Source organism: Dipteris shenzhenensis, chromosome 6, assembly GCF_047967505.1.
Source record: "Dipteris shenzhenensis isolate YYH24624 ecotype China chromosome 6, Dip_SZ_1.0, whole genome shotgun sequence".
Classification (NCBI taxonomy): Eukaryota; Viridiplantae; Streptophyta; class Polypodiopsida; order Gleicheniales; family Dipteridaceae; genus Dipteris; species Dipteris shenzhenensis.
In genome coordinates, this window is record NC_141601.1 from 26,912,779 (window position 1) to 26,937,220 (window position 24,442).

The 24,442-nt window shown below is 44.5% G+C and overlaps 1 protein-coding gene across 1 annotated transcript in view; it reads left to right on the forward strand.

Moving 5' to 3' along the window:
- The window catches only part of LOC147900987 (uncharacterized), a 594,828-nt gene that overhangs the window by 568,669 nt on the left and 1,717 nt on the right, over positions 1-24,442 (forward strand). The window contains exons 23-25 of the mRNA XM_087376414.1: positions 11,063-11,363; positions 12,579-12,591; positions 19,152-19,167. Coding sequence (XP_087232540.1) covers positions 11,063-11,363; positions 12,579-12,591; positions 19,152-19,167 — 330 coding nt within the window. The remainder of the gene's footprint in view (positions 1-11,062; positions 11,364-12,578; positions 12,592-19,151; positions 19,168-24,442) is intronic.

Genomic DNA, 24,442 nt, shown 5'->3' on the forward strand with positions numbered 1-24,442 from the left:
CGTCGAGATGAAGGTCAAGTAATAAAGTGAACCATTGATGCTGCGGGTCTGGGCATAACCCCATACATCTGTATGAATCAAATTAAGAATACCTCGTGCACGAGAGGTACTTCTGACAAAGTTGGTTCGCTTTTGTTTGCCGAAGCAACATGCTTCACAAACCTTTCCAAGAAACTGTAGCTTCAGAATCCCAATTGCCATTTTCTGATTCTTGAGATCTAACAAGTACTTGAAGTTGACATGACCATATCTCTTGTGCCATTTTGCAGATAGTGGCATCTGTTGCATTTGTGCTGACATGGCATGCTTATCTGGTATTGTAGCTAGCATCCTGTATAAGCGTCCTTCCTTGACACCTTTTGCTACTAGCTGACCTCTTTTGGATTTGTCTCTGATAGTGCATTCATCACCGTTGAAGATGACTTTGTAGTTGTGTTCCGTCATTTGACCTACTGACAAAAGGTTCTTGCTGAGCTTCAGAACATAGAGCACATCTTTGACTAATCCTTTTGTACCAGTGAAATTGTTCATAGGGATAACACCTGTCCCTTGAACCGGATTCGATGTATTGTCTGCTGTGTAGATGACATTCTTTTGACCTTCTAATGGCTTCATTTCTGTGAACCATTCCTGGTGATTTGTCATATGAGATGATGCACCGCTGTCGATGTACCAAGGATCCTGTTCCACTTGGTCGACTTGATAGCTGAAATCCTCTTTGGGATTGAAATCAGTGTCTAGGTGCATTGTATCAGTCTGATGCAATTGCTCACTTGCAAGAAACATATTTCCATGTTCATTTGCAAAATGACTGTGACTAGAATGTCCACCACGATGATTTCCTCTTCCTCGGGAATTCCCTCGATTACTGCTGGATTGACTGCCTTGGTCATACTGCTTCTTGCGGCAATCTCTTTCATAGTGTCCAAACTTGTGACAGTAGTTGCATTGAATGTTTGACACATTGGTGGATGCATTCCCTCGTCCTTGAAATCTTCCTCGGTTGGAATGATTTGCTCTTTGCTGATTTTGATGTTGCTGAGGATGATGCTGGTGCTGATGCTGATTCTGACTTTGATTTTGTTGATGATGACCACTTTTCTGGTATGATCTACCTCTGTTTCTGCCTTTGCCTCTGCTTCTGTCTGAAGCTGTGAATGCCTGATCATTAGAATGACCTTTACGTGCTTGAATGGCCTGAGTCCTGAGTTCTTCACCAAGTAGAACTGACTGAAGTTCTTTCAGTGTTGGAATTTGCCGTTGGATGGCAATTCTCTGGACTAGATTCTCATATCCTTCTCCTAGTCCATTCAGGATTACTTGAACCATTTTTGTGGGATTCATAGTCTCTCCTGCTGCTGCAAGTTGATTGTTATAGTCTTTACCGGTTTCATTGCTATTGCGGAAACTCTGGTTGATCTGGTTTCTCAGGGTGAGAATCCTGGATGTGTTCTTGGACTCGTAGAAAGCTGCGAACATATCCCATGCTTCTTTTGATGTCTTGACTGTGTTGAGCTGTCCTAGCATGACATCTTGCACATTCTGCTTGATCAGGTGATAGGCATACTTGTCTTTCTTATCCCATTCTGCTTGAGCTCGGGCAATGGCAGGATCTGCTACTGGTGCGGACTACTGGTGCGGACACTGTTTGTGTAGATGTAGATCCCGATGTAGATCCCGTTGCTGGTACTGTGACAACAGATGGAGTAGAGCTACTGGTGGCTGGATCGGCCAATGGTCTAGGTATAGATCCATCGACATACTCCCATTTATCCTGAAGCACAAGAATGGTCTCCATTCGGTATTTCCATGTACCGTAATTGGAGTTGTCTAACTTAGCAGATGCCTCCAGATTGAGGTTGCTAGTCGACATGGTGCAAACAATGTACTCAAAAAGTGTCCTGGAAAACTCTGTATGAATCAACTGCAAATACACTGAAGATGCCAAGTGAAATCGATGTACCGTTGGTGAAGATGGAACTGCAGTATATAAGATCTGATCTGTGTTACAAGGCTTGTGGCAATGATGCCGGGAATAGCCAAGAGGCTTTACAAGGCTGAAAATGATGTGCACAATGCCGTGAGATAGCCGAATAGGCTTTACAATGGTGGCATGTGTGTGTGAAATCAAGTGCTATCTGCCCACTGAATCAATCTGCAATGCCTCTGAACTCTGAAGTCTGCTCACTGAACTGATGAACGTAAGGTTTCAGGTAATGTAATGATGTGAAATCGGATGTGAGCGTATGGACTGACTTCGAGTAGGTACTAGTCGGGAATTTTGGGCATGGCTTAGATTGGCAAGAAATTCAAAGCGTCCCCTCTATGGCGATCTAGTCTACTCTGATCTAAATTTAAACCAACCGTCGATCGATGAAAGAGCAGCAAATAATTCCTTTTCTTTTGTTCTTTTTAAGTGCTGGGTCAGATGCGTCGATGTAGAGGCAAATGTGCGTGAAGGAAGTGGTTTTGTCGGCGAGGCTCAAATGTGAGTGTAACTTGCGCTGAAATGTGCGCGTGATGTATCGAGCGCGTAGAGCACGAAAAACCGAGCGGCTTTCCTTTTTGGAGCACCCTCAAAGTCTTCCTGGATCAAGAGATATGACTTGATCTAGGTGGAGGGACAAAAGGAGTGCAAATGGTGCTCAATGATGATGTGTCACTGTGAGTCACATGCAGTGATGATGTGGCACTGTGCTTAGCAAGAGGTGTGCCAATGAAGCTCTGTGCTGAGGTGGCAGGAGTGTGCACATGCAGTGTGTGCACAGTGTGCCTGGCAAGAGATTGTGCCTACAGGGGTCAATGCTGAGGTGGCACTACTGATGTGGCAGAGATGACGTGGCAGTGATGACGTGGCTTGGTGACATGGCCTGGTGACGTGGCTTGATGACGTGGCCTGGTGACGTGGCACTGATGACGTGGCTGATGATGTGACAGGTGACGTGGCAGTCGGTGATTACGTGGCAGGATGACGTGGCCTGCTCACTTGGTGCTGATGACGTGGCAGATAGGATTGCCACGTGGCTAAATTTTAACCAAAGACCAAACCCAGGGTTAACGATTAACCTAACATGCGTCAAATTCTATCTGCCACGTGTCGACTTCTAAGGTCTCTGAACCTTTGTGAAGCAAAAGAAGACGATGACGGATTTCGACGACCTTCTACGACAACACGTCGATGAGAGTTTGAGATGCGCCGAAGCTTGGAGGACTATAGAGCCGTCGCGATGTAAGCTGCTGCTGCTGCTGGAGTCAGTCGAAGGTCATTTGGTTTGGCTGCGGTTGTTGTGTGTGGGCGAGCCGTTGTAGGAGGCGGGCGTGGAAGGAGCTTGGGCTGCGCCTCAGGAGCCGCGATTGTTTGAAGGCTGGAGCACTACGAGGAGATGGTGGCCTTAGGAGTAGTCGATGGAGCAGGGACCTCCGATTGCTTTGGCCGTTGGTGAAGCTTCCGTTGATGGCGGCTGGAGCTTCGGTTGGAGAAAACTGAAGAAGGTCAACTGGCTGTAGAAGGAGCCGCTACTCGGTTGAGAGGCTTGGAGAGGCTTTGGTGCAATGAGCTATTTGTTAGAGCCGCCTTAACTGTGCTTGCAAGGATGGAGCAGCCCGTCGCTACTGCTGAAGTTGATGGAGAGCGCTAGATGGAGGCAGCCGCTGCTTCTACGATTATATGTTGGTCGTTGTGGCCAGTGGAGTTGCCAAGAGCTGAGTCGCTTGCTGGAGTGTAGGCTTGTTGTAGAGGCATCGTAGGATATCTTTAGAGTCGCCATAGGACTAGAAGGAGTGTTGCCTCGGCTAGCTGTAGATAGAGTAGGCTATAGAGACGCAGGCGGTTGAGGTCTTAAGCCTAGCTTTGTGCTTGCGGAGCACTCAGGTAGAATAGAGTAGAATACGAACTCAATCTCGCTCTCAATACTAGCAGATATCTTTGAGATGAAAGCTCTTCACCCTTGCAATGAAACTCTTTCAAAAAACTCTCAATGAAACCTCTTCTCTGACAAGAAGCAATGAACCACATGAATAGTTCAGAGAATCTCTCTCAATGAAGAACTCTCAAAATGGAGTTGAATGGATGGGAATTTTCTTTCAAAGAATGGATGAAGATCTCTCACCGAAGGAAGTGGACTCTCACAGAGAACACTCAAGAACTCTCAATCTCACAATCTCTCTCACACTCTCAAGAATCACAATGCCTCAACGGAAGGCAAGGAAGCTCTCATACCATGACAAAATATGAAGAGGGGAGAGGAGAAGAGTGGAGATGAGGAGAGAGGGCACAGCTAGAGAGCACACCACAAATGACTAACTGTACACTAGATTTAGTTGAAAAAATAGAATGTATACAAACCCTTTTAGGGTTAGGGTTAGGGAATCTAACCCTTTCCTTTATAGCACTCTATAAGGTTAGTGCTATGCACATATGATCACATGATGGTGCTATGCACACATGATCACATGATGTTGAGCGTGAACTCTCAACAGGGCATACCACCTGCATGGCTATGTCGGCATAGAAGTGGAAAAATCTTCTATAATAACCCACATGTCCCAAAAAGGACTTGACTTATCGGATTGTGCAAGGAATAGGCAAGGTTACTATCACCTTCACCTTCGCTGGGTCCGTGGTCGCCGAGACAATGTGGCCAAGGAGAACCCCTCACAAGGCGAGGAAGAAGCATTTGTCGGGATTTAAGCATAGCTCGGCTTCTCTGCACTTGTCAAATACCCACCTCAACTTGTTGATGTGATCAGTTTATACAACAAGGTCGAGGTGAGAGGCATTCTTACCAGTGAAAGCTGAGAAGTTATCCAAGACTACCTCGAGAAACTTTGAAACATTGCTGGTGCATTGCACATACCAAAGGGCACATCTAGTAGGCATACATCCCACATTGGGTGATGAAGGTAGTCTTTAACTAATCTTGCTCTCTGACCCAAAACCTGGTTGCACCCACTGTATCAGTCCATGAAGAAGTATAGAGCATGACCAGATACTGTTTCCAGCACCCTATTAGTGAAGGGAAGAGGGAACCTATTTCGGTGTGTGGTAGCATTCAAACTCTAGTCGACATAAACCCATAGTTTGTCAGTCTCTCTTTTGGGCACCACTACGATTCCATTGACCCAATCAGAGTAGTCAATAGGGTAGATCAACTCCACTTGCTTCATCTTTTGAATGTTAGCTTGAACAGCCTTACCATAATTAGAATTCATGTGATATGGTCCTCTGATTACTGGGTCTACTTCCGGATGCAAATTGATGTGATGTTCAATGAAGTCAGCAGAGAATCCTTTAAATCTTTATATGACTAGGCAAAGACATCAACATACTCTTGAAAAAAAGTCAGACAATGCAGCAAGAAGATAATCATGCTTGAATACCAAATTGCCTACCTTGAGATGTCGCAGTTGGTCCTCAGTCCCAATGTTGAGGTACCCCCAGTCTCAGGCATGGTCAACCTGAGGTATGCTTGTTCATCTGGAGTTGTTCGGCTCCTTTGCTCCCAAATCCTGGTGTGCAAGAGTAAATCCAAAGGAAAATACCCCACTACTTCTTCCAAGCAAGACCTCCAAAAAAATGTGGCTAGGTGTCCTCTTGAAGTGGTTGAGATGTGGAGGCGGCACTTGGGGCCATCTTCTTTTTGCCTCTTTGTGCTTGCTTGAGCATTCCTCCATAAGGTAGTAATCCTTCCACCTCGTATGTAGTTCCAGGAACATCTTGTGTCAGTGGAAGTTCAGCCTGAGATAGGTATAGGTCGAGTAGGGCAAGGTCTGCGACATGTATGTTGTGGGCTTTCCCATCGCTCCTGAAGTTCCAGACTCCAACGCGAATATGAACGGTTCCTCCAAATTGTCCAGTCTCCTCATCCCTCCTAGGTCCATCAAGTATGCACAATGGAGTCAATTATCCTTCTAGGAGTTATCTCTGGCACCACCCGCCTTTGGGTAACATTAGTTAGCATGTGGGCATCCCCTTCTTCAGTATCATAGGGATCCCATGGGTTGGCGGCCCCCCCTCTAGATCCACCAATGTCCCTTGCAATACCATTAGTGTGCTTAGCCATATTCCTCTTCCTGTGTTGTTGCCCCATGGTCCTCATTTTTGTAAGAGTCCATGTCTTGTGTCTCCATTTCCAAGTTATGGTTCTATCCGTGAGTCGCCTTGTTGACCTCACCTCCACCTTCTCTGGTACTTGTAGTCACCATCTGTTGATACATGTGGGGATTATTACAAAGATCAAGAGGCATCCATTCATACACTAGATTAGTCAAACCAGGTGGAGATGCTTTCTAGCTTACCTCTTGCACCATCCGTGAAGTACCAAGATGTGTTCCCAAATCCTCATGGGCATAACTCCACCATGTTGACGGCTAAGAATCCCAAGGCCCCTATCCAATCCAAGATGACAGCTTCTTTCTTCTTTGGTCCAAGATGACAGCTTCTTTCTTCTTTCATCTCGGGCTGCCGTTGCATAGGTTTCATCTTGGAAGGGTGAGTCCTCAACGTAGGCCAACTCTTCTTTCTGAATGGGAATCCCCAAGAGCCCATCGCTCCTCTTCCATCCCTTCCTCTTCTTCAAAATCCTATTCTCCAAGTTCCACAGGTCGGTAATGAGCCCTACCAGTAACCATATCTATTTAGAGGGATGTGGATCCCAACAAGGGAAATCTGTTGGAATATGAAGCCAAAGTGAGTAAACAATGAGTGTACTAGGTGTCTAGGGGATGTTTTATAGTCTAGTGAGTCCTAGACATGGGAGTATTTGTCATATTGGGAGCTATCCCATATACACTATGGCTTTCTAGAGTCTGGTGTCACAATATATAGTGTTGTACTTGTCTTGAGTCATTCACATCAGTCAACATCAAGCTTTATATCATGTGAGTATTTTGGTTATCATTGCCTAGTACGTGTTCTTTCATTTGGTTTCCATTTTGCCTTTCCATTATGCTTTCCATATTTCCATTCCGTTCCTAGTTAGCTTGGTATTCTCCTACCTCCATGTCTCTTCATATGGTATCAGAGCCACCTCCAAGAGGTTGAGGTAAGAGAGTAGCCATGAAGCTACCTTCCCTCCTCCTTGGAAGGTCCTCTCCTCCACTTGACCTCTCCCTTGAGCTCTCCTCTTTTCCACCATGAGCTCTTCTCCTCCTACCCAAGCCTCACCAATGTGAAGCTACCCATCTATGACATGATGCTGAGATTCTACCACGACTTGGAGCTGCCACATATTTCGTGCTTTGCCCGCCATTGCTCAGCCAACTGAGCCGCCATTTTTGCTCTCTATTCCAGCCTCTTCTGCACTCCATTCCACCCGCTTCTACTCCTCCAAACCCCCCGGCCATTTTTGTGATTCCGCATGCTGCACCCGTGATCTACAGCATTATGGCTCCACCCGCAATCTGCTCAGCTCCTCTCCGCTGGCCAGCAACAGCCCACATTGGCTCATAGCCGCTACTGCTGCCCACACTGCTGCTAGTGCCCACGCAGCTCCTACTGCCCACACAGCTCTACCTCTAGCAGTTCCGCCATCACTTGCAACAAAAGTCAGTCCCGTTTGTTGAGCTCTCAGCATTGAAAGTCCTCCTAAAAAGATGTATTGGTTTTCCTTTTTTTTTTTGTGTATGGCTTCCTAACATGTCCTGTTATGAAGCCAAGGGGGGATGTACTGTGGGAGCCATATGTATTGGCTTTGATAGGTCTATTTGTTTATCAGGCTTGGCTTAGAGTTGGCAAAGCAAGCAGGCAAGGAGGGAGCTGATGGCGAAGCATGGAGAGGTGAAGGGGAGATGATGAAGAGGAAAGGAGTATCGGAGCTGGTGAAGAGAGGTGTAGATGGCGAGGCCAGGAGAGGTGTTGATAAAGGAGGAGAGCTGATGAAGAGGCAGGGGTATTGTAGCCAGTGAGGAAAGGGTGTAGTTGGCGAAGCAAGGGGGTGTTGAGAAAGGAAGATGGGAGAGGCGATTTGCAAGTAGGGAGGCAATTGGGAGCATAAGGCCAAGGAGGTATTTGCAAGGGGAAGAAGATGGTGCACAAAGGTAGATTGAGATTGAGAAGGGGGAGAAGATGCAAGGTGGAGGGGGAAGAACACAGGGTGGGGGGTGTTGGCGTAGCATAAGAAAGGGTTGGTGAGGGAGAAGATGGTGTGGTCCGTAGGGTGTTCTTAGAGAGAGGGCTGAGGCACAGGAACAAGGAGGGCTTTGGCGCAGGCCTAGAGAGGTAGATCTGCAGCAGAGGACTGAGGCACAATAGTTTGTAGCAGAGGGCTGAGGCACAGCAGAGAGGATGATTTGCAGCAGGCTGACCAGAGGGATGGTGATTGGCAGTGCACCAAGAGATCTCGAAGCAAGAGGGGTGACGATTGGAGGCAAGGAGCAAGGGGGTGGTGGCGATTGAGCAGGAGATCTCTGGCGACTTATAGATGAATTGAAACATAGCAAGGAAGACATTGATGGGATGGATGGCTAATAATAGCAAGTCCTCCAAAAATAGCGTTTGGGAGAGAGAGGGGTGCAAGCACCACGTAGCATGGGTAGGTGGATGGATGTCAAATTTTATATTGGCATCGAAAGTTTGTATGCCCTAATAAAAATAAACTTTTGAAACATTCGCCAGGATTTGAAACTTTTATGCAAAAAAATTTAAAGTTTCGCCTGGATTTACATTTTTCCCTTCAAAATTTAAAAGAAAATATATAAAAAGGTACTAAATTTCACCAATATTGTGAAACTAAAAAAAAGGAGCTTGAAAAATTTCGTCAAGATTTTATATTAATATATGAGCATAGCGTCGATAGAAACATCCCTGGTGAACAAGGGAGACATAGGGGTGAACATGGGGTGACATAGGAGTGAACAAGGAGTGAAAGAGAGGTGACCTAGGTGTGAACATGAAGTGACATAAGGGTGAACAAGGGGTGATAGAGGGGTGCACAAAGAGTGAACAAGGGGTGACAAAGGGGTGATCTAGGTGTGAATATGGGGTGACATAGGGGTGAACAAGGGGTGACATAGGAGTGAACAAGGTTGAACAAGGGATGAACCATGGGAGAGCTAAGATTTAACCAGGGGTGACATAGGTGAACATGGGTGAAATAGGAGTGAAGGAGTGAACAAGGGGCGACATAGGGGTGAACATGGGGTGAACAAGGGGGGACCTAGGTGTGAACAAGGGTTGGCATAGGGGAGAACATGGGGTGAACAAGGAATGAACAAGGGGTGCCAGAGGGTTGAAACTGGGGTGAGAGCAGGGTGAACAAATGAGACCCAAGAAGGAAAGAAAGAGTACTCCTTCTTGGCCTCTACTTTAGTTCTTCATCCCTACTTCAGTTCATCATAGATTGAGGTAGTCAAAAATGGCATTTTGCCGTGGATCATCCAGAGAAGAAAAAGAGGCTCGAGATGAAAAGAAAGAGTATTCCCCCCTCTCAATGAGATCCTCCTTGGCCCCTGCTCCAATTAATCAGAGATGGAGAGTTTCCTATGCTTTCTCAAACTCTTGATCAGCCTTCCTCTCAATGGGATCCTCCTTGCCCCCTGTTCCAATACATCAGAGATGGAGAGTTTCCTATGCTTTCTCAAACTCTTGATCAGCCTCTCTCTCCCTCAGATTAGTAGGTTCTTCCCACCCTATGGAGAACCTAGTTGGCTGATGCTCGTATAGCTAGATCTTTAGGAAGTGCAGACAGGGTGGAGGCCTCATTATCTTCTTTCACGATTCTCATTCAGGCTGGGACTTTGAGGACTCTAGATCCCTTTCAATTCATGTAGAGCAATACGTTTACCCCTTTAGCTGATTGCAGAGACTTTTGTGACTCCATGCCTTTGACGTTTGTTGATACTCCAGCTCATTTGGAGAAGGCATTGGTATGAGACAACATCCTCTCTCTAATGAACTTCTTGCCCCTCACTTATGCAAGGAAATGTTCAAAGAGGACATAAGCTTCCTTCACTAGATTTGGGAAGCAGTTCCAGGCTTCTTCCTCCTGTTGATGAGGACAGTTAGAACATTTAAGGATATTCTTTATACCCAAGAGTACAAATTGGATCTTAGAGATTGCAGGTAAGTTAAGTTTCAAGCCATTCTTTTTGGTCTATTAAAATTGGCACCAGTGGAGGCCATGGTATTTTTATTCCATCTAGGGCTCAATGAATTATTTTGTTGATAGATAGATGTAAGATTGGCTTCCTCAACCTCTAGGAAAGAGTTATTTTGTGGAAGGATCTTCTCTCTTGGTCTTCCATTGCTAGTTCCTAGGTAGTTTGAGGTGACTCCATTGCTAGTTCCTAGGTAGTTGGAGGTGACTCCAACATAGTGGAGTTGCCTACAGATAAAAGAGAGGGAAGGGAAGCTGGCATTCACTCTCTTGAGATAGCTTCTTGGGATGTTTTTCTTTTTCAAATTTAAGGGCAGAGATTGTTGGGTTGATGCACTTTGCATGCCTTTCCACCTTATATCCTAGAATGTATGTATAGATCTCTCCTTGTGTGTCCACCCATGTCTTCTTTCTGTTCATTCAGTAGTTGCACCATCACTAGCACTACAATCTGCTCCATTTGACTGATCGTATCCATTCCGTAGTTGCACCATCACTGGCACCATAGTTTGACCCATTCTACAAATTTCACCATAACCTATGAGAAAACCACAAGTCGTATCTCATCAACACCCATAGTCATGAGTTTCACACACCTCTTGCACCTTGCACACCAGTGGCTTCTAGCATCCGGTAGTACCTCCAAAAGAGATCGGACCCCTCCTTATTGGACAGAATGGGAATGGGAAGGGACAAGGACGAGGGGGACTCTAGAATTTTTAGTTCCATATATTATCACCCCCATTTTATGAAGTTTCACTGGCCTTTGACATATATATTGAGAGAGTGGACAAAAAACTAAAAGACCCAGAATAATTGTGTGAATGAATATAAGAAGATTACAAAGATGAATGACATAGATTCTTCTCCCACACACATAAGTTAAATATACCTAATACTTTGCACAGTAGGAAAATATAAAGTTTGACAATGACATGACATTCTCGTGCTTCCTTATTTCTACGCAGTCGGTTATGGACAGAAACTGGTGTGAAGATAGGCCAGTTTGGACAGTCGAATGAATGGAATTTAGAGGTTCCAGGATCGTGGACAAGTAAGAATCCCAGCTATGTCACCAGTGTTCCCATAGTGAGAGACATAGAGAGCTTATCAAGCACTCGTTCAAGCTCCCGAGTTAGCACCAGTGCAGGAACTTCTGGCAGGTGCTCCAGCAATAGCAGAGGAAGCCTTGTCAATACAACCCAAGGGGAATCAGAACCTAAAAAAGACATAGAACAGAAGGGTGTAAATCGTGATGAAACAAATATGGCACTCCAAAGCTGCAGCAGGTAGAGCTCTATTTGTCCTCATGAAGCTAAAAGGATGACAATTGTATCATGTAACATTCTGCAGTCATAGTTAGACACAATCCATGGATGCAATATTGTCATGCATTTAATTTCTTTGTTTGGGCCACTTTTCTGCAAGAGATAGCTGACACTTATACTCCTCAAAGTTCAATTTCATTCCCCAAAATCATAAACAGATTAAATTAAAAATTTTAATGTATACCAAGGGGAAACACAAAAAGAAAGTGATAACCTCCTCTTGATTCTCTTTTTTTTCCAAAGAAAAGACTTCTAATAACTATGAAAGAAACTCCAAAGTCAAAATTCAAGGGAGAAGTACATCATGCAAGGCATGAGCAAACAAACACCCTAGTAGGGAAAAATCAGGATTCTGTAAGATAGGTGCACTCGACTCCATTATCTCCATCACTCCATACGATTTCGCTTCACTGTTTTACTCCGCCTTCCGCAACACGGTTTGCAAACGTCAGGGGACATATACCTGTACCTATGGGCCACACCTCACTTTCTTACTTTACCAGTGGAAGGCCAACCCCCCTTCCATTGTAATAGGTTGACTTCCTTCGTCATCCCTCTCCCCTCCTGTCACCACCATTGCCACCTCTTTCGCTATCACTTTCACAGTTCCTGCCTTCTCTCCTCTTTCGATAAGGAGGGTGTCTTAGAGAGAGTGCAACCTGATCCAGCATTCCCCGGAGCTGTCCAGCACGTCTCATCAGTTTTCGATATCTCATCAGCGATGCTTATCTCAGGTTCTTTAACAACATCAGTACATTCTGTTACAAGTTCCCCATCAGCAGTGGTGGCCTCTGGTTCTGGATCTTCCACATCAGTGACATGTCTCGCATCTCCATCAGTGACTTCGTCAGTGATAGCCGGACTTGCATTTCCATCAGTCATAGTTGTACGGGCTTCCCCAGGGACTTCCAGAGTTTCAGTTGGTATGGTTGCATCAAGTATACCCCATGTGACGATAGGTGTTGTACCATGTCTTCCTTAAAAAGTGTATTTTTGCAACCATCGAGATAGGACTGCGGCTGTACCATCTTCCCTCGCCTCAGAATGATATGTTGATAGCTTATATAGCTGCTTCCTCAGGCCCATTGCTCTCAAATGTTTCTCTTGTGGAGCAGCAGAATGAAGATTATAGAAAATTACTATCTATTCTACACAGGAAACACTCACCGGTATGTGGGAAGAAGAGGATGTGGATCAAATCTTCACCATTCCTTTGTAGGAATGCCTCGCATAGAACCGGAAGATCTCCAGGGCCCCGACATGTGTTGTGGGCTTAGATCATTTGGCACCTACAGGCAGCCTATCTACAGAGGAAGAGGGCGCTCTCCTTGACATGTTCGAGGAGTTCGGGGACGTGATCAATATGGCTGACAGGCTGAATTACAGCAATAGATGTGCCTGAATTACAGCTGACATGTTCGAGGAGTTGGGGGACGTGATCAATATGGCTGACACGCTGAATTACAGCGATAGATACGCCTGGATGAAGAGGTCCCTACATCTCGCACTGCATATTATGGATGACACCTTCACACAGCTGGAGGCAGCCGTCTTCCATTCAATAGGTTATGCTTATAAGCTCCTCTCCCAACAACAACATTTGAATAGAGAGAGCCCAAGCAGCCCAACAACGCGCCACGCAGGTGACACTTGGTAGCATGAGGAGAGCTGGAAAAAAGAGAAGGAATTAGTGCAACATCACTTGGAACATTCACCGGGCTGACCTTGAAGATTGCCACCTCATCCATAGGCAGTAATGGGAAGCAGACATGGCAACTGTACACACCCAGCATGCAACAAATTTGGCAACTTTGCAAAGCCAACATCTAACAGAGGTAACCAAATTTCAGCAGGAGCTCACACAATTGTAGGGTTCATTGTCTTGATCACTGCTGCCAAAGAAAAATCAGATTCTCGGGTGGCTGAATTGGAAGGGAAGCTTTCAGCCATGGAGGAGTTTACAGAGCTTTGGACACAGCTGACCACCCTTCAGACTTTCTGATGTGATAGACAATAGACAAGTACACTAGACTCTAGACTCTAGAAAGCCATAGTGTATATGGGATAACTCCCAATATGACATATGGCATGTCTAGGACTCACTAGACTATAAAACACACCTAGACCACCTCGAACACTCACTTTGGCTTCATATTCCAACATCCCCCCATGAAGGCAAGGTGAGAGACTACTGGAATGGAACCAAGAACAGAACATGACAATGACGGTCTAAGGTGAGGGACTATTGGAATGGAACCAAGAACAGAATATGACAATGACAGTCATCAAACTGTGCACCCTATGTAACTCAGAGGCTAAAGTCTGAGCATGTTCAGAGGTTGGTTGATCCAAGCACTCTCATGGCTTGAGACTCAACATGCTCAGAGGCTCATGTTATAGCATGGCTGCATGACCAGCTCATAGGTCTAGGAATACACCAACATCCTGAAACTTGGCCGGGCTTGATAACAAGACCTATCAAAGCCAATACATGGCTCCCACAATACATCCACCTCTAAACCTATCAAAGCCAATATATATGGCTCCCAAAGTACATCCCCCCTTGGCTTCATAACAGGACATGTTCGGAAGCCACACACCAAAATATGAAAACCAATACATCTTTTTAGGAGGACTATCCAAGGCAGAGGACCTTTAGACTCAATGAAAACCAAACACTCAATACATATCATTTTAGGGAGACTACCCAAGGCAAAGGACCCCAAAATACATCAAGCTGTAGGAATAATAAAAATAGATCTCTTTGAGGAAGAGATGTCCTCCAAGTAGCTAATGCACATGTGTGCATATCCCTGCGAATGTCGATGAAGCGCTATGTAGGAATGCCCTAAAATATATGTCGGTGAAGTCCATGGGTAGCTACATGGAGCAATTACATGATGACTCTCAAAATGTCGGAAGGAGAGTCACCAATGTTGAAGTAGAGGCCTCAAGTACCACGAGCAATCGGAAAGTCAATCAATGCGAAGTACCTCAGGCACCGATCGAATAAGCAATGTTGAAGAAGTCACTTGTTGATGTAGAGTGGTCTACATCAAGCTCGATGTAATGCACTAATCAAAGAGATCACTGTAGTGGAGTGTGTCGGAGTAGTATCGGAGAACTCACATCTAGATTGGGAAGTCTTCACCAAAGTTTGGAGTAGTCACGTGAAGGAGTCACCGCAATGTAATGTCAAGAGCTCACATCAACAAGTGACGGGCACAGAAGATAGAGGCAGCATGGATAGTAGCTCCAAGAGAATGACGGGCAGAGTACGGGCACCAACTCGCGGGCAGCAGCTTCAAGAGGATGCCGGGCAGAAGGAGAAAATGGCAGGCTGGAGCAGAGGTCAACGATGAAGAGGATGGAGAGCTCCACGTTGAGCTGGCTGCATCATGCTTGGGCTGTCAAATCATTGAGCTTCAGAATAAAATTCCTGTGTGCAGAAACAAATTTCGTCACTTCTTGCAAGGGCTGTAACTTTTCACAGAAATCTCAGATTGCAATGATGTAAAAACAAAATTTGTAGTACTCAATGTCCTCTACAACTTTTCTAAAGACACAAAGCCGTGATTCTGCTTGTAGATCCAGATAGAAGCGCCAAATCATCCGTAGGTCACATAAAGATGTAGTTGAAGGAAGGAGAAGAGAGGTGGCAAATCATAGCATGGAGAAGAGGGATCAAGGAAGGAGAGAAGAGGGCATCCTTCCAAGAAGGAGGAGGTAGAGTAGCTTCATTGGCCTCCCTCACCTCAACCTCTTGGAAGGGAAAGGGAAAGAGAGAGCAGGGCTAGGAACATGGCTCTGATACCACATGAAAGATCATAGCGGTAGGGAGAGAAGCAAGCTAACACTAGGAATGGAAAGAAAAGATAACAAGCATAATGGAAATGAAATGGAAAGAAAATGAAATCAATGGACAAGTACTCACATGATACCAAAAGAGCTTGATGTTGACTGATGTGATAGACAATAGAGAAGTACAACACTATATAGTGTGACACTAGACTTTAGAAAGCCATAGTGTATTTGGGATAACTCCCAATATGGCACATGGCATGTCTAGGACTCACTAGACTATAAAACACACCTAGACCACCTAGAACACTCACTTTGGCTTCATATTCCAACAGAGAAGGCTATTGATAACCTCCCTCTGTAATCTATTGATACATGGGTTTTTTGGTTTTCTAGATTTTTGACAAGCCAATTGGCTATCATTGTAAATATCATGGTGTCATATTCTTATGATGTACTTCGTTTTGTGCAGTTTTCCATGATGTATCTTAAGCAGGCGGCATTTTATTTTCATAGTTTCATTTTAATACAAGTTTTGGTATTACTTGCACGGCCAGCCACAGGATATAAATGGTTTGTAATTTATTTTTTCTTTTCATGGGTTCTCTCGTCCATTTCTATTCACCGGGATGGTGAATGATAGTGACGGGGAAAACTATTACAATAGAGACACCCCAAGTAATTGCTATCTTCAAGTGTTGACCACATGTCGACATGCATTGACCACATGTTGACCATGCGTCAACACATGTCAGCCACATGACATCAAGCGTTGACCACATGTCAATCATGTGTGACATGTGTCAACCCACGGGTTCATCCATGGGTTCATCCAGGAGTACCATATTTGAGGCGACCATGTGTTGACACATGTTAACCACATGTCAACCACAGGTCGACACATGTCAACTAGGAGTACCATGCCCAAGGCAATCCCATGGAGAGTTGCCCACAGGGAGAGTGAGCTTAGTACATGGAGCAGTCAGGAATATTTACAATTGCACATGGTGAAGGTGTGTACAATGGTTCAGTGGTGTGGTGATCCACTGGTATGGTGATCCAGCTCACTTGCACATGGAGTATGTACACCACCTGCGAGTCAAAGAGTCAGGAAGTCGCCGGAGCCATCAAGAGAGCCAGCGGTGCAATGGCTATCCTCAACAGCTAAGGAGATAGGAGGATGACCAATCGGGAGAAAGGAGGGAGATTCTTAGCAAAGAAGGGGACCCTCCAAAGCGAGAGATGAGGATGAAAAAGGAGGGGGAGAGTCATTGGCGTTCGGCATGGGAGCGAGAGAGAGGAGAGAGTGAGGAGAGATAGAGGCTAGAGCTACGAGCTTGCCGAGGGGAGAGTGTGGAGAGACCTGTGTCTACCCCTTTGTCCACTATGGGGATAGACCTGTGTGTTCTTGTGACTTGTGACTTGTAGGTGCTGGTCCAGTGATATGTACTTCGACCAACTTGGTCATTTCTCATTCTTCTTGTCTCTTCCTGATGTGGGGATTGTTCACCATTGTATGATGATGTTTCTTCTTATGCTAATGTTGTGGAGTTGTTATGTGATTGTCATTTAGCATAGTGCACTCATAGGTTGCTATTCACTACAGTACAATAGCCTATGACACCCACACACCACTGCACGATGCACTCCGCGTGATTCACTGCATTAGAGCAATGCAACACTCATGCTTCTCACACCAGCGGCCTTTGGCCTTTGGTAACACCTCCGGAAGGATAGGAACCCCTCCCCTCAAACATAGGCTATAAAGCAATTCCTGAAAGAACATCATCTGAAGATCTAGACAGCCTGCCTCCCATTTGGATATAAAAAACCAAGGCATCCTCGTGTGATCGTGGAAAGGAAATAACCTAAAGAGGAACACCCAATCTTGAGAAGGCTCCCATCCAAGTGGTACTAGAAATAGGCATATCGTGCATCTCAATCCAGTCCACTGGAATGGCTGCATCAATATGCTGAATCCTTCTTGCACTTCCTTTGAGATAACTCACTAGCAATTCTTGATCCTCGCGAAGCTTTTTGAAAGCTTTTCATGATCCTATAGAGGAGGTAGGCCCTCTCTTCCATCTCGATCACTGAATATAATGTGATTGTTGTAGTTGTCTGCCATGCTCATTGAGTATGCTCACACAATGAGATTTGGCAAAGGGTTTGTAAAAAATCCTCTTTTATAATTTTCGAGTATCCCTGAGTAGCAGCCCTAGATGAGCCACGTCTCGTGGAAGAGCAATGTCTCGATGTGGTCCCTTTGGCTGAGGCTCCTCTTGATTCTCCTCTGCAGCCATACCTAGTTCCTCTACTTGAGACTTCTCCATGGCCATAGTATTCTTCCTCCCAATTCAAGATAGGTATGCACAGGGGCTTGGCTAATTCAAGTACTCAAGGGCTCTCATCGGGAGTGCGGGGAAGGGAGTGGGAGAGGCAAAGTAGTCTCCCACTCAAATAGCGTAGCAGGTAACTTCAGGATTTCTTCCCCCCCTTCCAAGGTTCTCTGAATGGTTTGGGTTGATGTTCCATCACCTTTTTCATTTGTTGCCAAACATGGCGTAAAACTAGTTGGAGCGAAAGTCTCTCAAAGTACAAAGAGGTTTAGGGGTTGTCTATGTTAGGGGAGAAGGCTAAGTAGGAAGAAGACCATCCGAGTCAACCTAGGAATTTATTTGCTCTTTCCTTTGTAGTGCTTCTTTTTGCCGACAGAAGTCTGTCTTCCATCTGATAATCTCATGTCTCTTAGTGTTAGCAATAGTGTAGTAGAAATTATTGACACCAGATGAAGCTATTGCCACATTTGAAGGAGATGACACTACCTTGCAAATGAGATATCCAAATCTACAAAACATCCTTTGTGAGACCCTCCTCTATATACAAGGTATCATCTTGATACTGGCAGAGTGGCACCTCACATGATGCTCAAAGATGAAAAGAACTATCGGAACTATCGGTAAGTGATATGAGGTGGAAACTCCTAGTTCAATGCATACTGAACCACCTTTGTTTAATGCCCAATCATCAAAATATAATATTTTATTTGCACATGGATTGAAGGAATATAATGGAATAGGGAGAGGAGGTAGGGTAAAAAGGGAACATATACCACCAAAACCTGTTCTCGAGGAACCTTTCATATGACATCTCGTGATCCGTAATGTAGATAACTGTAGAGGTAAAGGAGGCAGCTAAAAAACGACCTCGACCAAACCCTAAATCGTCAAAAATCATGTGGCACGGCTAGTAGAGAGGCCACGAATTGTTGATTCAAGCTGTTGAATAGATGGAAAGTGGCCCTACAATATAGTCGCTCAGCTTGTAGGAGCTACTTGGAGTTGATTTCCAGAGATGAACTGCCTCCAAAGTTCCTCCAAATGCAACAACAGCCCACAAACTTGCTGAAAAAGGGGTCTAGAGCAGTCGCCCTAGCTGGGATAGTAGCTTAGAGTGAAGTTTTCACGACGAAGATCTCCAAGACAAGTAGCTTCACCAATGGTGGCAGCTCCAAGCTTGAATTTGTTGAAGAAGAGCAGATCATGGAGAGGCTAAGGATGAGAAGGGGGTTGTGTTCCAAGAGAAAAGAGGGAGAGTAGCTCCTCTTTCTTGGCCTCGAGAGCTATGGAGGACGGAATCAAAGGAAACAACTAGAAATTATGAAAGACATAATGAAAGAGCATGAACCAAAAGAAAGTACTCACATGTAGACCAAAGTGCTTTTAGGCTTGATTAGATTGAATGATTTGACAAGTGACAAGTACAAGCCTTTACAAGGTAGACATACACACTAGAGTGCACAAAGGTATATGAGATGGCTCCCAATATGACATGTGGCACTCAGACTCTACTAGAACTCCTAGTAGAACATACTCGACTTCATGTTCTAACATGGATGGACATATGTAGTCTCTTGTTCGACCACAAGAACACGAGCAAATGAGGTAGAGTCTAAAAAGAATCATTTATCCAAACATCTCTTGGATTGAATTGGAACTTGTCACCTTAGCGCTATCCCACCAGTCAGTCAACTATTTCATCAGTCAAACAAACGTTGACTTGGTGCCTTAGCTCTATCCCATCGACTTGCTATCCCCATGGATCATTGCCATAGCTCTATCCCCATGGGTCGTTGCCTTAGCTTTGTCCCCACGGGCAGTTGCCTTATCTCTATCCCATCAACCTGCTATCCCCATGGGTCGTTGCCTTAGCTCTATCTTGTTGGTCATTGCTTTAACTCTATCTCGCGAACCTGCTTCCCGCCGATTGTTGCCTTAGCTCTATCCCCATGGGTCGTCACCATAGTGCTATCCCCATGGGTTGTTGGCTTAGCACTATCGCCATGTCCGTTAGGGATAGCTCAGGGAACAAAAATCAGAAAAAACCCCTGTCGCCCCTTGACCCCGCGTCGAGGTGGACTCAATTTAGAATTGGGACCTCAACTGTGCCAATGAATACATGATCTTGACATTAGGAAGACAAGCTCACCCTGAGCCTAAAGACACTGCCTCAAATACCATCTTGTCGACCTCCATACCTAGCTTGGCATTCTCAGGGTCAACAAGCTCAAAAGTCGGGTCTCACTCATTGCAAGAACCACCACCAGGTGAATTATCTAGCTTGGAAGAGTCCCTGAGTCAGGAAGGAGATATGGGTGAACCCTCCAATGTTAGAGCCTTAGTAGCTCTGAAATCCATCCTCAATGATCTTCACTCTCATACCCCATCTACAATAGCCTTTTCCAATATCATGGAAAGGTTTGGATTGACAGACTCAGCTGACCTGCTGAACCCATTTGCTTGGTAGACTAGAGCACCAGAAGAGCCTCAAGTGCTGGGCCAACCACCAATGTTAGAAGCAATACTTTGGGAGCCAAGTCCCATGATAACTAATGGCAATCAAACTTTTTTTTGCCTTTCTTGATTGTGATTCTTTCTAAACCCCAGTCTTGTTTCACTTTGGCAGCTCTCAACCATTGCCTGCCCAATAATATGGAATATGCACAATCTCTTTCCTCCATCCTAAGTACCACAAATGTAACTGTGAAGGAGAGTCCCATAATAGTAATTTCTTGTCCTCTTAGTATTCCAAGAGGTTGTATCCTCCTTTGATCAGCCATTTTGACCTAAAATGGTGCTAGTGCAAGCTCATTGATGGCAAGGCTGGACAATGGTTTAGAGCCTTAAACCCTGAGGAGAAAATAAATTGGGACACATTGCGTAAATCTTTCATTGTGGGGTTTGCCCCCAGTGGTCCTCCACATGGAGCCCAATTAACCAGCTTTATGAGGTGAAGCAGAAGGACACTAAGTCCTTAAGAGACTATATTGCCAGGATTAAACATTTGAACTCGCAATGTGAACCCCATGAGAGGATGAGTGATGTGCAGCTTTCGCCATGCTTCTTCATAGGGCTACATGATGCTAAGCTGTACGATAATCTGTTTGCTATGAATCCCACATCGTTTGAGCTATGCAACAATACGGCTATATGCTTAGGGGATAACATGAGGGAGAAGCCCCAAAATGATATATCCTTAGCTTCCTCTGATATGTCCTAAATGATAAAGGCTTCAAGCTTAGAAGCAACTATGGATGCAAGCATGACGCCCAAAGTGCTAAACATGGAAGAGTTGGTCACAGATCTATTAAACAAGTTGAGCCAAAAATGGAAGATAGATGCACCATGCTCCTAGCAACCCCCATCTATTTCCACAAATTGATAACATATGGTGTGGGATATGCAATGGAAATCATTCCATGAAGGAATGCCCTTGCAGGCCAACACTCTACTGTTCCCATTGTGTTCGTTGGGAAAACATGACACATCCCAGGGTGATCCCTCAACCCATGCATTAACAAAGGCCGCATCTTCCATTGATTGCATCACCCAATCCATCCAATCAGGAACAATTAGGCCAATCAAGGGCAATTTAGGGCTCACAATATTCCATTACCCCCGCCAGTACTGGGACCTCAACTGCCACCACCACCACCATGGATTATTCCCTTGAATCAAGTATTGGTGGAAGAGCTACCTAGTGATTGGGGAGACCCCAAACCTACCTTCAGTGGAAACAACTATCCCCAAAATGGTGACAATGCAAATTGGTCTAGCATTATAAGTCGCTACATTATACAAGATGACCAATACATTTCGGTCTACTAGACGGCACTAATTCTTCAAAAAATGGGATATATGAATAACCTGGACAAGACACCACCCATTCAATGCTTTACATGTTAAGGGTCCCACCGATCCAATGAGTGTCCATATAAGGGGCAATATACACCATCGCCATTGTGCACTAGGTGTGTGTGGACCATCTTTTCAAGGACTGCTCGATGAGAAGGCCATCTAAGTCCACAAGCCTTAACTTGTTAAGCGTTGAGAGAGGCCAAGTGTCATTAGTATCCTTGAATGTAATTACGAGGTTGCAAGATAAAGCCCTTAATAAAGAGCTGAGCAAAAAAGCCAAACGGGATAAAGCTAGCACATCACAACCTAGAGAGGCAACTGAAGCAGCATGAGTAAGCACCAAGGGTGCAACAAAGGCACAATAAGGTCATCATCTAAGGTGGGTCACATGAAGACACAGCCTCCCTAGCAACAACATCTTCCTGTGGTGATACTTTCACAAATGGTACTAGCAACAAGCACCTGCATGAGGCAAATGAGGCACCGATAAGGGCTTCAACACATGTCTAAGCACAACACTTAAGGGTCACAGGGAATATCCCAACCCATGGGTGGGGAAACAATTTCTCACTTAGCCACATAAATTGGTACGCAAGTGCTAGGAGGAATGTGAACAGAGGCTCAAGGCAAGCAAGAGTGCTAATACAACTTATCTAAGATATGAGATAATCACTTGAGCCTCAAAAGCCTTGCAAATACCTAAAAGGGTAGATGAAGAAGGGGTGTCTTGCCCTTCAATAGAGGGATCCACCCTAATGCAACGGATGTTTGAAAAAGACCCCGCCCTACAACCCTTAAAAGAGGACGATGAAAGGTCCTTACAGGGCTTAGAAGAGTCAGAATCAATAGGCAAGGAGCCTATCATTAGTCCTTGAGAGTTTAGACTCATTTTTATCCACAGAGGTGGAGATGCCTATTGCGACATTGCTCCGAGGCAACCCAACCCTTTGGAGAGACCTTTGTGATTGGATGAATAGGCAAATAGTGACACCCCAGTCTACTAATTTTGAGAATGTTGAATCTCCCAATCAAGATCAAGACCTTACAATGGTGCCAGTCAGTAAACTAGGCCAATACTTTGATCTTGAAGAATCTTGGTGTGCTCCTATACCTGAGTTAGAAGACTCACTAAATTGGATGCAAACACTGGCCACAATAGATCTACCAAGTATGAAAGGAACTCAATGTATGCACCTTGGCAATGATAAACCTACCACCGTTACAACTTTTTACACCATAAGGGCGGTACTATCTAATCAAGTTGAACCTGCAATTGATAATGTTATTGATCCTAATGAGATAAATACGATTCCATATCAACTTTGGGTAGAGTTGACATCCGTAGGTGCAACATGCCAAATACAAGCCATGGTAGATTGGTGAGCAAGCAAAACCTCATCTCTTGGGAGACATTAAAGCATCTTGACCAGGTACACCTTGAAGTACAATGGTGCCAGTCAGTAAACTAGGCCAATACTTTGATCTTGAAGAATCTTGGTGTGCTCCTATACCTGAGTTAGAAGACTCACTAAATTGGATGCAAACACTGGCCACAATAGATCTGCCAAGTATGAAAGGAACTCAATGTATGCACCTTGGCAATGATAAACCTACCACCGTTACAACTTTTTACACCATAAGGGTGGTACTATCTAATCAAGTTGAACCTGCAATTGATAATGTTATTGATCCTAATGAGATAAATACGATTCCATATCAACTTTGGGTAGAGTTGACATCCGTAGGTGCAACATGCCAAATACAAGCCATGGTAGATTGGTGAGCAAGCAAAACCTCATCTCTTGGGAGACATTAAAGCATCTTGACCAGGTACACCTTGAAGTATGTGATTCTGAAATTCAATCCATAGAGGGTACCTCTTTTAAGGTTATTGGTTCTTTAATGTTGAATGTGTCCTTGGACAATTACATTGTGCCTTGCAAGTTTTTTGTGCTTGCATGATGTATTTTGCCTTTGAGGTTGATCTCATGGATTTGGTTCATACTTAATCGAAATCCAAAAAAAACAACTCCCTCTTTGGCAAAAGTTTTCTTATGGTGGGTTATGCTTTGGGTTCATCCATGCGGCTCATTTCCCCAGTGCTTTCTTTGGTAAGAAATTCTGGGTATTTGATTTTCAACTTGTGAGGTAGGCATATGATATTCTTTTTATTGGGTTCATTATTGGGCACTATACACCCAATGAAAAGATTGCAACCATCGGGTCTTTGGTGATCCCTATGACTAAATATCAATTCTTCAAAGCATCTCTATGACAATCATTTTATGATTGTCTACATGCAAAGGATCTAGGTTATTGTGCCTTCTTGTCATATAATGACATCTTTTGATGTTTGTAGCTGGTTGTCCCTTTCCTTTGGACCCGTTCTTTGTAATATAATGACAAATGTAATTTTATGATTGTTTACATGTGAAAGGTCTAGATTATCATGCCTTCTTGTCATATAATGACATCTTTTGATGTTTGTAGCTGGTTGTCCCTTTCCTTTGGAATTTTCTTTGTAATATAATGATAAATGGATTTCACAAAAAAAAAGTGCATGCGTATGATAAAGAGAGGTGACAGTGTGTGCTTGTGTATGTGTGTTGAAAAAGAAGTGAGTATGTGCATGTGCACATGTTAAAGAAAGAAGTGAGTGTGCATGTGTGCATGTGCACACACAGAGAGAGAGAGAGAGAGAGAGAGAGAGAGAGAGAGAGAGAGGGTCTATTAGCACTTTGATTTTCCATTAAGGAGAGTTTCATCCATGGATGGATGAAATTCAATATGGTGGATCCCCTCAGATTTTACCTTACCAGGATGTCACAAATCATCCACTACGTCACTTCACCTCACTTTATCTTTGCCTTATGTTGTTTTGTGCATACCTCTACCATACACTCTTCCTTACACCCTTATGCTGTTTGCTTCCATTTTTTCCTATAGCATACTTTTTTATTTTAGAGTGAGAATTGCTTCATTTTGAGTTTCGTTTAAATGGAGAATGACAGCTTCTTTGGTT